Source organism: Corvus cornix, chromosome 6, assembly GCF_000738735.6.
Source record: "Corvus cornix cornix isolate S_Up_H32 chromosome 6, ASM73873v5, whole genome shotgun sequence".
NCBI lineage: Eukaryota > Metazoa > Chordata > Aves > Passeriformes > Corvidae > Corvus > Corvus cornix.
Genome location: NC_046336.1, coordinates 17,139,208 through 17,155,027, shown reverse-complemented (window position 1 = coordinate 17,155,027; position 15,820 = coordinate 17,139,208). Strand labels below are relative to the sequence as shown.

At 41.7% G+C, this 15,820-nt stretch overlaps 1 protein-coding gene across 1 annotated transcript; it reads left to right on the top strand.

Annotated features, from left to right (window-relative positions):
- Positions 1-484: 484 nt before the first annotated feature.
- Positions 485-14,284, top strand: FAS (Fas cell surface death receptor; the record flags this gene model as incomplete). Its single annotated transcript, XM_039553993.1, has 9 exons — positions 485-676; positions 6,974-7,121; positions 7,667-7,801; positions 10,461-10,572; positions 11,056-11,120; positions 11,468-11,545; positions 11,685-11,749; positions 12,229-12,253; positions 13,072-14,284. Coding segments are annotated over 9 exons (1,236 nt in total), but the record flags the coding sequence as incomplete, so codon positions are not given.
- Positions 14,285-15,820: the final 1,536 nt, after the last annotated feature.

Sequence of the window (15,820 nt, the reverse complement as noted above, 5' to 3'; positions counted from 1 at the left end):
GTACTGTCTGCTGCAGTGAGTTTAGCCTGTTCTGAGCGCCTACTCCATTCTACCCACACAGGACTGCCTGCCCCAAGCCTGACCTTGCCAACGCTAGAAAAGCAGGGTCTGCCCTGGGTGGGGAGGCAATTGCTCCGCCCAGCAGCTGAAGCACAGGAGTCGAATGCCTCATTCCCAGCCCTAAGGCCGTTGGCTTCGTGACCTCGGGGCCGTGCCTGGCATCCACAAGCTGCCGAGTACCCACTCTTGGTCCCCGACCAAGAATCCGGGATCCCCGCGGCGCCCGGGACACCCGAGCGGAGGCTCCGTGCCCTCGTTCCCTGTCACCGCGGGGCGCTGGCACTGAGCGCGGGGCTGTCCCGCCGGTGCCTGAGGCTCGCCGGGAGCCCCTGTCCAGGACCGGATCCCCGCGCCCGAGCTCCCGCGGGGCAGCGGCACCACTGCCAGCCCCGCCGGCCCCGCCAGCCCCGGGCGTGCCGTGCCGTGCCGGGGGCGGGCCGGGCCGTGTTTGCCAACATGGGAGGAGCCGGGTGGGCCGGGCGCGGGCAGGTCCGGTTGTCCCGCCGGGAGGGACTTTCGCTTTGCCGGAAGGTGCGGGGCAGCGCTGGGCAGCGGCGGCATGGGGACGGTGCGGGAGAGCGGTGGCATGGCCCGGGGGCTCCTTCCCTTGCTCCTCGTAAGTGTCCGCCCGAGCGGGACAGCGGGCGGGCGGCCGGGCGGGTTCGAGCGGTGCGGGGCGGGGAGTGCGGCGCCGCCGGGCGAGGAGCGCTGCCCGGTTGCTGCTCGGCGCCGGCCGCGACGAGCTCGTTACCGACATTTCAGTTAATTCGTTAGGTGATGTTTTGAGTGGAAAAAGCTCACCTTCAAGTTCAGGCACTGCTGAGGCTGCTGAGTGAAGGGAAGTGAGTGTTGTGTAAAAGGGGACGGAAGAAAAGGGGGATGGATGCAGGTGGCTGTCTCGGACACCGGATCGTGAGCTGTAGGTGGGGAGATCCAGGGACAGCCGGCGCTGGCCTCCATCCGTAGCCACCCATAGCGGCCAGAGACGCGGGAGAGGCAGGTGGAGCGACCCCGCACTGCCAGCACGGGGAGGTGCTGGACCTGCCCGGGCTAAAACTGGGCTCGGTGGGAGCCGACCTGCACTGCACCTCAGCGGATCCCTAAAACAGCGAGCTGGTAAAGCAGCATAAAAGCAAATGCGTGTTGGGGAGGAGTTTGAAACCCCTATGATAGTGGCCCAGGAGAAGCTAGAGGAATAGTCCAAGCCTGGCGACAGTGTGCAGCATTTACGGGAAGCAATAGGACAGGGCCTTCCCCTCTTGCCTGAACCATGCCCTGTGCACACAGTATGAGTCCCTGCAGCTTCTGAGAGCTTCGGCCTCGAGTCTCACTCTCATCAGTAAAGTTACCTTCACAAAGATCCATTTTGAACGGCTGCCGTCAACAGGAAAAGTGTCAGTGGCCAGCACAGGGATCTTCACTGGTACAGGTGCATTATGCCGAAGAGCTGTAGTGGCAAGAATTCTGCTCCAGGGCAGGAGATCTAGGGAGACCTAGGGACGTGGGGATGGCCGGGCCCGGCCTGCGCTCTGGTAGAGCTGCCCCGAGGCAGCCCTGCTCCCCCAGGCCTGGAGAGGGGGGATGAAGCAGGTGGCAGTGAGCCCTGCTGCATAGCAGAGCCGCCACCTGCCTGGAAGCGTGGATGCAGCACACATTGCTTCCCCAGCCCCAATTCTCCCGTTTCAGAGACAGCTCCCTGGAGCTGACATTCGAAGTCTCTTCGTGGTTATATTGGTAACAAACGCAGTTTGTTTTGTGGTTTGTCGGGTTAAAATCAAGTCTTAATGTATAAACCACTCAAATTGTGATCTGATTTACTGCATAACAGCTAGTAAATTATTTAAAGTGTTTCAGAGAGCTCTATCCATGCCCCTCCACAAATTATCGAAGTATAATTAAATACATAGGATTTTCATCTGCTGACAGAAGTGTATATTACCTGTTCCTGTACAGGAGCAGCCAACTAGTGACAGAAATGTCAGTGTAGTTCAGCATGTTGAAACTATTCAGAATATATATAAAGATTAAAAATACTTTCTTTTATAACACTGCTACAGAAAATATATAATCTCTGCTCTCATTTTCCAATTGTTTCCAAATTTCAGTACACCTTAGAAAGTCTGTAGCATTCCTACATAATTTCTATTTTTAAAAAGTTATTTGTTTTAATTAGCATGTTGTTTCACTGCTTATAAAATAGTAAACCTGGTCAGAGTCTGGCATATTATTTTGGTTAAACCAGAATATGAAAAAATAGTTTGTTGAACGAGACCTCAATTTTGCAAAGTGCACTCAAATAAAAGAAGTTTTTAGCGATAGTCGTGCAAAAATAGCAATGGTCTATGCAGTTAGAAAACATCTGAGTTCTCTCTCTAGAAAAAGCTACAAAACTACGTACCACTGAGAGACACACTTGTCTCAGTTTAGAGACAAATTTTAGGAGAAAACACTCTGGAATTAATGTTTCCTCTAAAGAGAAGGACTCCAATAATCCCTTTTTGCCAATGAGAGAAATTAATACCAGGGGGTGAAAATGAAAAAAAAACCCCTGTTTATTAACAAAGCAAGATACCCACAAGGCACAGGAAAGAAAAATATTGAACTTTACACCCCACACCCCCCAATCCAGCCTCATGCCAGGAGGCAAAGATGGCAGCTGCTCCGTTTGTCTCCAGGATGGGAAGAGTCCACACAGCAGCTCAGGCAAAAAGTAGCTAGGAACCTGTTGAGCTTCTGGCTTTGGTGTGCTCCTCACATCAGGTGAAACTGGTGGGGTTTAGTGTCCTTTCTTTTGTTGGCTTCGTCTTTCCCGGGCTTCCAACCAGCCAGGCTCCCTGGACTGCGAAAATAAAACAAATCAAGACAGTTCATGGGAAAAAGAAAACCAAAAAGAAGCAACTGAAGAATCTCCCTGGAGCCCAGGGAAAAAGGTGGGGAAAGAAAAAAAACAGCTTCTTGCCTAAGCAAGCAAAAAACCGAATCCAACAAAGGCAAGGAACTAACAATCCATGGCACTGCCTGAAGCACGCTGGAGCGCGTTGAGTAAAACCCACGCCGGGTTCCCAGGCTCTGGCCCTGCCCCCTGGTTCACATTAGAGCTACAGCAGCCATTTCGGGGCATACAACAGACCATTAGGGAATAAAGTATCATCATAAAATCACCCCAAGACAACACTCTAAGGGAACAGGCCAGAGAGTGAACTGTTATCTAAATATTTTGTAATTATCTCATATGACTACAGAGCAGGCAGCTTTCCGGAACTTCAGAAGACGTATCTTTGAAAATAGGGCTCCAACCTTACTGCATTGATCTTTCTTCCTCATACCATGGAAAACTAATACACACATTTACATGTACATGCATAAACAGCCATAAAATGATGGGATGACCCAAGACTCAAATGAAAAGTACAAGGGCCCCAATTCTGGAAACATGTCTGTGCATGTTTCCACAGTAACTACCTTTATCTTTGCAGTAACTCACTGAACAAAGAGAAAGTCATATTGTGTTACAAAAGAAAAAGGGGAAGAGTTGCTATATTTCTATCTGTCCAGCTCCAATTCATCCTTAGCCACAACAAAGTTAATATCACTCCCAACTCTCCAAATTGTGTAGTATTTATTAGGTGCTCTCTAGTACAGTACTTCTAAAAAACAAAACCCAACGAAATAACCAACCATACAACTTCCAGCCCCAATATATTGTTGCAATTTTCATGTGAGTCAGGTGAGATTTGAAAGAGTAGTGGACTGAATTTGGACAGTGAGTGTTTTAAGATGCTGGACAGTAGCCGAGGCTATTTGCTCTCACATGCACTAAACACACGCATTTCTCTCAGAATTTAAGAAGCTCAGGATGCTTCTAGTTGTGGGGAAATACCAACTCCCATTGTTGGGATTTAAACAATGGAACTGGATTCTTTTTTGGTTTTTTATAAAAGATTTTAGAATGTGAAGTACTATTTTTAGAGGTTATTTTGGTGCTAACTATGAGATTCAGCCTTGCTGGGGGAAAAAAGGAGCTGGAGGAAAAATGGTACTGCAGATTTTGGAAGCAGAAATTTCTTGTCATAGTGAAAGAATTGGAGTAGAGAATCCTCTTAAGATTACCCTTTGAGTGAAATTACTCTTTGAAAGGGCCATCCTGACAGAGCTAATACAAGGGACAATAATTACAGAGAAAAGCATATTAAAATGGAGCTAGTTCTAGCAACCCAACTTCCACAAGGCAAAAAAAAAAACAAGAAAAATCTCCCCTCCTCCTTTTTTTAACACCTAGAAAGCCCCTGATGAGCTCATGCACTTTGGTCCATGCAACAGATGTGGAGTGGAAAAAAAAAAGCGTCATATTCTGTGGCCATCAGCCTTCTCATTCATCAGCATTTATATATTAGAAATGGAAGAATGGCTTGCTAAAAATAAAATGTATTATAAAGATAACAGGAGAAAGCAGAGACATTGTTTTTATCAGGGTTAACACTGTAAAGTTTTTAAAAAGTCCTGTATGCAAATTACATGTTCACACACTTTCAAAGCTGAGATTACATACCTATGAGCCGTGTTTTGCAGAAGCTTTTCAGCTGAAATAGATTGACATGTTATGAAGATCCCCTGATAGAGGAAAAACTGGAGGCCTGAGAATCCCAAAATTTCACAAGTAATCAAAGAAATTAAAGGTCTTGTCACTGTGCCCTAGAAATGCAGACAAAACCGGGTTTAATAGGTGTCCTTACCAAATACCTGTTGGTGAAAGCATTTTGGAGGACTCTGTTGGAATAAAGGAGAGGGAGCAGGTAGAAAACTCTTTTCATTGCCTGGGCAATGCAAATGGAGAGAAAACAGAAAATTTGGGCTCATATGATAATTTTTATGGGTTCTGCTAAGGGTAGATGTTCCCAAGCGATTGATCTTGTTCCTACTGACTGCTTAGTGCAATCTAAGTCTTCAGTGTAGATATGAAAACTATTTTTTTTTAGGTTGAGAAAGTTAAAAGAGAGCCTCTGTGAGTCATTTTAGACTGAAAACATGCAGCCACTGTTTGAGTGTGTGCGTCATAAAAAAGCACCTATCATCCCTGCCTTTATAAAAGTACCTAAACTGTTTCCTTTCTGATATTAGTGTTTACTGCTCAGTGACAACAGAAAAAGCAACTAAGGTGTACACAGGAAGCTAAATGACTACTGACTCTTTTTTTGTTTTTTTTTCCAATAAGACACACCAAAATTTGTAAATAGCAAAGGGATTGCTTTCAAGAGGGTGCAGAACCAGGAGAAAAAAACTTTGAAAAAATCAGGGTGTTGCTTTGTAAAAAGTCTTCACAGTTTTATCATTATTCCTTCTACAGGAAGATGCTGTAAGACATCCCTACAAGCAGAACCAATGTAGGTGTTTGGTGCTGCTTAAGTGTCAAATTCTCAGAAGTGACCCCCACTTCTTGTAAGTGTACCAGGAAGTTCATCTTCGTGAGCAGGAGTGGAGGGCATCCATCTAAAGATGTTATGCTTCTGCAGCCCCTCATTCCAGCATAGCTCATTTGTATAAAAGGATAAACAAGAGGCAGAGAGCTTTGTTCGTGTGAGGGAACATGTGTCTCTGCACACATCATGTTCGCAGACATTTGGTAAAATCAGCAAAGTTTTCCTGATATTAGTAATTTAGAAATATGATTCCTTCTTTGATTATATCCTATTTTCTGCATGACTCTCTGGACATTTTCTTCATACTGCTTTACGAAAAACCAAACCAGACTGGTCTTACATTCCTGACTGTATTTTAGTAATTTTTTTTAATTGGACTATCTAATCCAGGGTTTAGTGAGACAGTTCTCCTAGGCAAAAGGAAAACAAATCACACTAATTTGATACATCCATTTGAAAACTTCTGTGAAGACTTTAATTTTTTAACATCATTACCCTGGGATTCAGAGGAGAGCACCCTGAAAGCTTTGGCAGCAAAGGAAGAGAGAGCACCGAACAGGGGAAGTGATGGGCAGAGCATCCATACCCACAGTTCCTCAAGTGCTAATATGCTCTTTCAGCTGCTGGAGCTTCACCTCCAGGTGCAAAGAAAGGCCTTTTTAATTTCAGTCGAGTAACTAATATCATATCCATTTTAAACAGATGGCTGCTAGAAAAATAAAATGCTTACCACTTTCCCACCTCTGTATAGACTAGAGGATCAAAAGAAGTGGCTACTGTAGAAGGCAATGGTCATTATTGGTTACCTCAGATAATTAGCAACAGATAACACTTCCTTCACTTGAGAGGCCAGTTTGATATCCAAAATGATTTTTCAGTAATTTAACATAAAGAGTTTTCTGCATCTAACTGAAATTATGGTCAGCATCCATAGCTCCATCTTATAGATATCTCATATTTAGCATGCAGAGTAAAAACAGGATTCCCCAGAAAATGTTGCTGAGAAGGCAGCAAACTACACCAGATTTATTCTTATAATTTTCCCACCTTATTCCAAGCTAGACAAAAAAAAAAAAAAAAAAATTAAAAAAAAAGGGTTTGGCCTCTCGGCCACAGTGTTTTATTATTATCATGAGAAGAGGCAGGGCAGGGACCACTAGTAAAGTTCCTACTGACTAGTAACAGGAATAAAAACAAACAAACAACCCCAAGCACTGTGCAATTTAACTTGACAGTGCAAAGAAATTCAAAGAAATGGATCTTCTGTAAATTAATTTGAAAGCAGAATGTCTGTAGAGGTAGGGTTCATGGCTTTAATATAGGCCCTCATACTCCATTCAATCCAAAGTAATGAGTTTGAATAAACAGTTTTAATAAGGGAGTGAATATCAATGTTTAGTTATAGAGTAACACTATTAATGTAACTCTGCTAGTGCTAAAGCACACCTATAGCCCTAAACAGTTTTTTTGTCTAATTTTTTGTTATTCTCTCCTAGGTGTTTGCCTTAATTATTGAAACACAGTGCAAAAATGATACTGAAGCTCTAATGACATACAATAGGAGGATCATTGCCAGGAGGCAAATTACCTGTAACAAGGATGAATACTATTTAGATGCTCAGTGTTGCAAGAAATGTGGAAGTGGTGAGTATTATTGTAAGACTCTGTTGAGAAGTCCTTAACAGCAGAATCGCTTTGTGCAGGGATACTGAAGCGGCATGAGGTGGTTTGCTGGAGGCAGTGCTTCATTCTAGCTGTATCTTTTTTTGTTTCAGGCCATAAGCCACTCCAAAAATACTTCTTCAGCTCAGTGCACCAATAACTTCTCACTACAGACAGTAGTTCTCTCATAACATGCTTGTTACAAAACAGCCAAGAATTAAGATACACATATTTTAAAGAGGCTAAAAAAGTGAAAACACATGCTTTTGCCTACAAGATTCCATACATTCATGGGTTTTCCAATTTTTCATGTACAGTTTTGTCTGGTGTTTTCTCCTTCAGTATTAAATTGGAGGAAGAATGGGGATAATCAAATGTTATGCGTACTACATTCCTGAAGTGCATCTACACATGCACAAAGAATATAGATTCCATATTTGGAATCAAAAAGTATTAGGGATTAAAAATGCAATTCTGATGTAAGTCTTAGAGCTTCTGTCTAAATGGTTGGTTTTCTGTCTCTATAGGTTTTGTTAAAAATGTCACCTGCCCAACAGATAGTACCAAACACTGTGTTCCATGTGAGAAAGGAAAAGAATTCGTGGATCACCCTAATGACTTGGAGAAGTGTTTGAGATGCAAATCGTGCGATAGCAAATTTGGTATGTCTACAGAAATAGCAACTGTAGCAATGACTCTTCTTTCATCCAGGATTTCACTGAAAAGTCTCCATAATACCTGCACCATGGTTAGCATGTAGGTTCAAAACTTTTAGTGGTAGAACATGAAAGGATAAATGAGAAAGTCATAAGTTTATCCTCCAGTTCCCTTTCATCAAGCACAAAGTAGGAAGAAAAATAGTTGGCCCATTATTTCTCCATATATCTGCCTTTGCTTAGCCAAAGTCCTTGCAAAGCAGACACTGTACAAACTGGTTAGGCCAAGGAAGACAAGTTCTCCCTCTTCTTCATCCTCTGTTTAAAAGAGGGGTGTAAGAAGCAATGAGGGTTTCTTTTGTAGTCTTTCATGTAATTGATAATATTATTTGTTGAGCTTTTGACGGGGTACCCTTCCTTCTCAGACCAGGGTAAGAGAGCAAAGGAGGCTGCTGTTCTGCTAAGTTCTTTATTTCATAGTCTCACAGCTTTCTTGAAGGCAGAGTTCGAAGGGGGTTACATGATAAAGGCAAGCAGCAACAGCAACAGCAGGCAAAACAGCTTCTTTGTCTTCTATATGCTCTATATGCTCCATGTACTCTATATACTCTGTTTTCTAGACGCTATACTCTAGACTCTATTTTCTAGACTCTATATTTTTTCTTACAGAAGTGTGGATTATATTTGTTAACTGACCAATAAGATTAACACCCAATTCTAGTTTTTCTTTTCTTAACCTCTCCTGGTCTAATTCTAACAGTCATAAGCCTTACACAAGTGTTACACAGGTATTACACAGATTTGTATATACAGTTTTTAGCAGCTCTTATTGTTTATGTGAACACTCTATCTAAAAAATATGAACAGTATAATTCTATCTATATTTTGTCTAAAGTAAAGAATTCTGTGAAAAGGTAACAGTGCTGCAGTAACAACTGTGTTTAAGGTCTCTGCTACAGCTTTTTAATGTTTAAGGCACTTAGCATATATTTCTACTAAAAGTTAAAAAAATCTATATTTCTATTTCACTTTGGTGTGGCTTCATGTATCTCAGCTTGTCCAAAGGTTTTAATTCAACCCCTATGCTTTGGCTTTCCTCTGGGCCTGAGTCCAGAGGAGCTTTCACTCCAACAATTATTAAAATTGTTGTCATTTGAAACACTCAAGATGTTGGGTGGGATACCTGTATAAGAGTATAAAGTAAGCCCTGCTGGGTCAGACCAGTGGCCTACCTACCCCAGTATTCTGCATTCAGCAGGGGAGGCAAGAGGTGCTATTTAGAGATAACACAAAGAAACCTGTCTGTTTTCTGTGGTCTTTTCCCTACAGTCTATCAGCACCCACAGCTGTGGGAAAGGACATTAGAAGATCCATCCCTACCTAGTCATTTTAGTGTCTATTCATGAGCCCTTTGTTCATGAACCTGCTGAGTGGCAGCAGAAATTCACTACCTGTTGCATAAATACCCATCACAGATCTGTCTTTTTTTAATCCATTAAACTTATCTCCTACAAGTTCCACCAGGTGTCCTGTAGATCTGCTCTACCTGGATTTAGGGAATGATAGTTCTTCATTCCTCATACCCAAAATCAAGTTTAGTGAGAGACAGTTCTGGACTCCAATATGGCTGCACTCAGATCACCTGTTGGAATATCAATCTCTGGTGCTCTCCCCTTCCTTTAGGACCTCAATATGGATAGAAAACTTTCCTCCCATTTGCTAGTGTAATAGGCATTTTTGCATGGGTGATGAAATTGGCTAGAGCGAAACAATTCAGTATTTTATATGGTGTCACAATTATTTAAACTGAAGGGAGGACAAGGGTAATGGGATGGCTAGTCACAATATTCCATAGACAATAACATAGTTGAGGAGAACTCAGTAGACTGACATTAGGCAAGAGGAAAATTACCACAGAAGTTCCATGCAAACCATTCTTATGCAAACCATTCATGTTTGCTTTTTCTGTGAGTTGCTTCAGCAATGGTTTCACAGCAGAGCTTCATCAAATTTTGAAACATAAAGTGGTTTCAAATTACAGCAGGGCACTGAATTTAGTAACTCAAAAATTTGTTTTATTTTTATATGCCTATGAAAATAGTAGGTAGATACAGTAATTTTTAATGCAGTATTTTTTTCATAGATGGAGATAGCATCATTGTATACACCGAGGATAGGAGAAAATTAATTAATTTGTTTGATTCTTAAGAAGAATACTTAACATGGATATGTTAGCTAAAAAGAGAGAGTGGAATTGGAGGTCTCAAGAAAAGGTAAAACTTGTTGTCTGTCAGGGAGTGCAAAGAACCCATCTCCATTATCAAGAGGGGAGATTGGCTGTGTGATCTTCTGAGTTTCCTTCTGGCTTTACACTTCTGAATGGGAAAAAGAAGTTGGGATTCAGCAGTGCCGAATGAGTCCTGTTCTAGTGAGAACTTTATCGTGTGATCAGTTTTCTGAGCTCTCGTCCAGCAGAGGTCTCTCTGACAGCTCCATATTCCCAGTGCTCTGGCAGCCCGGCTCCATAAAAAGCTGTGTGATGTATCATAAAGTTAAGCCTCGCCAGTGCCAGCAGAGGTAGAGCTAGCAGCAAGTCTGAGAACAAGAACTTGTGGGCAGAAATCTGCTTTTTCAAACTAATACACTTTAAGGAATTCATTTTTAGGTTTGGAGATTGCAAAGAACTGTACCCCAGTAGAGGACACGAAATGTGCCTGTGTAAAGAACCATTTTTGCAATGGTTCTCTATCATGTTCGGTTTGCAGTCCATGTACCACGTAAGTTCATGCCTTCATCACTACATATGAAATTGTTAATATGTAATCACATTTTTTTCCAGCTGGTTTCAAGACAGAGGCTAAGGTAATCTATAACCTCAGGGAAAGCATACTAATTTTCCTTTGTACCTGAGCTGACTTAGTTCAGTCAACTCAATTTGCAGCCATGAAGGCTTTCCAAAGGCATGCAGAAAAGCTTATATATCCACTGAGTCTGTATATGCTTTTTAAAAAGTGTAATAAATCATCTGAGCTTCCCTGTTGTCTTTGTGTGATCTACTGTTACATTGAAAAATAATTTCATACATTTTCCCGCTGCCACAAATTTCCATGCCGTTTTCATACCTATTGAATTCCAAAACCCAAGATCTTGCTATATGAAAGATTTTGCTGATAAAACGTTAGAAGATTTTGATTTGCTCTCTTCAGAGTTTACAGAGAGAAAAAAAATCTCATCATAATTTCTGTTCCTATTTTCTGCAGATGTGAAAGTGGTGTAATTGAAAAACAATGTACTTCAACTTCAGACACTCTGTGTGGAACAAAAGGTACCATTATAAAACACAGCAGGGTCCAGCATGTGCTGTAGTTTGAGAGGCAACTGCAATTGTCCTGTTCTACCCACTGGCCATAGTGATTCCTGACAGCTCGGGGCATCAGTCCTCCTGGGCCCTGCAGAGTATGATTTTCCCTTGATCACCGTGCAGGTGTAGGAGCTGTTGCTCCTTTTTAGGGGCAACTCATGATAGGTATGTCTTTAAGATACTTGGCTTTTGTGGTTAGGAAACAACAGGAGGACTTTTAAAATCTGACACAATCTTGTTTAAAATTTGGTGTGCTGCTGTATTGCATTTCTTGAGTTAACTTTCATGTAAATTTTCCAATGTTCCAACAGAACCAGGAACACTGTTGTGGGCCATTTTTTTGGTAGCTATGGTAGTACTACTAGCAACAACTGGAGCAATATTCTTGTGTAAGTGATTCCCTATTACTTTTTCCTGTTATACTCTTAATAAGATATTCAGCTGCTTACTCAGATACAATTTTATATTCATGGAGTCCAAAGGCAAGATATCCTGCCTTGGATTTAAAAAATGCTTTTTTTGTTTCAGGCATGAAAAAACAGAAGGGTCTTACAATCAACCAAAATAAAGGAGTTTACAAACCAAAGCCTTATGTAAGTATTGTTGTTTAGATCATAAAAAACTCAGCTTAATGCAAAGAACTTTTTTCCATTTAAATTACATTGGGACTCCCCAAACATTGTGTGCTTCTCTTCTATGACATGAATGAAGTAAATTTCACCACAAGGACTCTTTTGGGAGAAATAAAAGAAACCCTGTACTTCTTCAGGATTGTTGGAATGCTTCCTAAATCACATGACCAAGATCAAAACTTCATAAATCATCAGGCTTCCACCAACCCAGGATATTCCCATCCCCATGCATAATTTTAGGCAATAGCAATTTTGAGGCGATTCCCCAAATTTAACCAAGTCAAAAGAGGTCTATCTGTCTGGTCTCTCACTCTCAAAACAGGAGTCATGGAGAAAACTAAAAGAAAATTAAAGTGTCATGAAATGTATTTATCCTCTTATACAAAGCTGGTGTTTTACAATACTTGTTTCTACTTACTTCTCTCTTGCTTTTTTTTCAGGAGAACATACCTCTCATAGACACAGGTAAGAGACAAGTAATTTCTCAAAATTCAGTAGAAAGAAAAAACAGAGATATAGATACATAACTCCTAAACTAACAAAAAAGAGTATTTTTGTGTAGACTTTGCCACTGTCCAGACCTGTCATTCCTGCACAAAAGCAAACACTTACTAAAGAAATGCCAGCTTATATAATGCTCATCAAAGCATTTGGTGGCATCATGGAAGTCTTGCCTCAGAAGGAATTTCTGTTGTATAGCAAGCAATTACTCATTTTCTCCAAGTGAATTTCAGTTCTGTATGTAGGACAGACACTAGGAGACAGTAAACTGTGTTTCTATAATAATGGAAAATGATGATAAGGGAGCAGTCCTACATGGAACAGTGGGACTGAAGATTCACAAACCTACATTATGTTCAGGGGCAAATCCACAGGAGTGATATACAACAGGAAAAGAATACAAGCTCTAAGACTGTATCACAATAGAAGAGTTGTCCTGTTTTAGGACCTCTCCCAAGACTTTTGAGAAAAACAGGTATGTGAGAGGTGACCCCACTTTAATGATAGAGAAGGACAGTATAGGTTACAGAGGAAACTGATACTCTGTTTTAGGTGGTAGAAAGCAATATGGATGGCAAGCCTAAATCTTTGAAATACATAGCATTTGCTAGGAACATGTTAAAACAGACCTGCCATGTATTGTAAAATCGTAAAACATACTGAATCATGAATACCTGAAACTTAATCTGGTTTGGATAGGAGAAGTATCAAATCTGAGTGCAGGTGATAAAACCCAGTAAGATACAAGTGCCAGGTGCATTCATTTCCTTTCACACTCCTAGATGCTGACCTGAGCAGCCACATTGCTGGTATTGTGGCAGAGATGACACACGCAGAAGTCAAGAAATTTGTTCGTCACCACCATGTATCAGAACCTGCCATAGACCAAATCATTCATGATTATCCTGGTGATACATCTGAACAGAAGATTAGGCTGCTTCGAGTCTGGTATCAAAGACATGGGATGAAGGGAGCCTATGGAACCCTAATAAGCAGCCTGAGAGAGTTAAAAATGTGTGCTGCAGCTGATAAAATTGAGGAAAAACTGAAGGCAGCTATTTCCAGCTCTCAGGAAGGGGGACAGTCTTACAATCGTGACACTGAGCAAAGCAAAACTTGCAGTCATGAAGGTAGAAACTCTAACAATGATAGTGCTGAGCTAAGTAAATCCTATACTGTTAGTTTGGAAGAGACATAGCACAGAGTAATTTGAAAATTATTTCCAAATGAGTATTTTTCTAATATAAATAACAAAGCTTTAAAATGGCATTTTCATTGGCAGTTCTGATTGAACTCAAGTAAGTTATTATATGCAAAAGGAATAACTACAAATTTTTTAGCAATATCCTTTAAAAAAGGTTTTAGCCTTTTTTGGTTGTTAAGGAATAGAAGACGTTTTACGACTTGTTTACTACAAGGCGCAATATAAGACTCCAGCTATAGGATTCATTACAAGAGGAAAAAAGTTGCCATTATTTGGAGAAAAGATGTTGTTTAAATGCATGGTCCTGCATTATTTAATTAATGTAAGGTTTTGCTTGCATTGAAAATGCGGGATGTGCCTTTTTTTTGAAGGGAAAACTCTGGTGTTATGAGTCTACAAAGCGTACCAGGAAGAGTACTTGAAAAAAAAGAAGTTAATTGCTTTACACCTGATTAATTTGAAATATAGGTGTTGCTGTGTAGATTCTACTCTGCTGCAAGTACCATTTCTATCTTTTCTAAAAGCACTTCTGTGTGTATACTGAGTTTTTCATATGTGTGCAAGTTCTCTATATAAAAAGCTCCCAGTTCTAGGTAAAAATTATCTTTGTTGTTCTCAGCAATGTTTATAAGCCTCTTCTAATGTTAGAACCCTTCAAAGAAATAGGAGCTGAAGCAGCACAATAGAACCATGATTTCTGGAAGGCAACCTGCAGAGTGTATGAAGCTTTTGTAATGCAGAAACTGATAAAATGAAAGCATCTTTGCTATAAAAAAAAAATCTGCATAATACATGACTTCTGTTTTTCTTATCATGCAGTATATAGATGCCATGTTTAGGTTTGCTTTTACTCAGTTTAGCAAATCAGAAAAAAGGAGATCATTCTCATGGAAACACCTTACCTTTCTTCCATCACAAAGTGCAGAGGACTCGGCTCCTAAATTCAAACACCAGCATAGTGCTGGGAGGTTTGCTGTGAGCCCTTTCCCTCGCACACACCCATTTGTGCAAATCTCACAAAGTCTTTCAACAGAAGGGGAGACTTTGCTGCAAAGGTTTTATTTTCCCAGGTCGCACAGTAGGAAAGATGACTTTCTTTGGCTCTGTCATCAGTTCTCTAGAGAAAATCTCCAACCAGTATCACAACTCAGCCAAAACAGGAAGAGACCTATCTGGGCTTGCTCCCGCCTGCCAGCCAGTGTGTGTGTGTGGAGTAGCGTCCCATGGCTGCCACCTGACCACAGGACCTGGAAAGGGCAAGGCAGGACTGGCCACAGGGTGCCAGAGGCTGGCAAGCAACCCCTGCCAATGCTGGGTGCCCACAGCCATGTGGAGTTCCTCCAAAACACCACATTGCTGCAAGTGAGGTAACTGGGAGGGCAGTATATCGCCTTCAGAAACAGCTAGAAATCTGTGTATGGCATCAAGCAGGAACCTGAGGAAAGGCAGGACGTAGCTGTGAACTCATTACATGTTTCATAGACTTGACCTGTTAAAGGTCTGAATGACACAGAGCATGTTTTGCCCAGGCCCAGTTTATGTTGTACAGCTCTCAAGCACCATCCATGCTAAGCACTCAGAAAAACCTTCCAGCCCACTTTGTAGCCTCTAGTCTAGCTGCATTTTCTAAGTGTCTAATCCATCATCTTGCCACTACTATATTGCTAAAATCCCCACACTGATGCTTTTTGAAGGAAAACCTTCAGGCTGCTGCAGTCAGATGGTTTAATAGCCATGGGCCAAACTTGTGCACCCATGGACTGATTAAGAGCTGGCATTGTATAAATGGCCTGTGTCTGTGCTATCTGTGCACAGATCTGACGTGCTGTGACAATGTGTTGCTCCTTGTCCTGTTTTGGCCAGGCCCCACACATATAAGAGAATAAAATATCAGCCTTTCATAAAAGCAGCACAGCAGTGGTGTCAGCTGTGCCATCCTTTGTAGGATGCAGTTGTGTAGAAGCACAGCCAAGACAGGAATGAAGGAGGAAAGGAGAGCTCCATGCTCTCACAAGCCCTGGTAGATAGGCTGCTCCCTATACCATGTCCCATCCAGGAAGGCATGAACGCAGCTTAAAGATGCATTGGCAGGTGCTTGACTTCAACTTTGGCTTCCCTTGGCTTGTGTCTTTGTCTTTCCAAGTGAGGCATCTGACCAGCAGAAACAAAGGTAGTCAACCTCTCAGTGTTTCAATGGAGAAGTGACTATAACCAATCTGAACTATACTGATCTCAAAATGGAGCCACCAAACTTCATACATTTGTGACAGTGAAATAAAACGATAATCTTTTTTTCTTTCATCAAACTGGAATTCCCCAACCTCAGT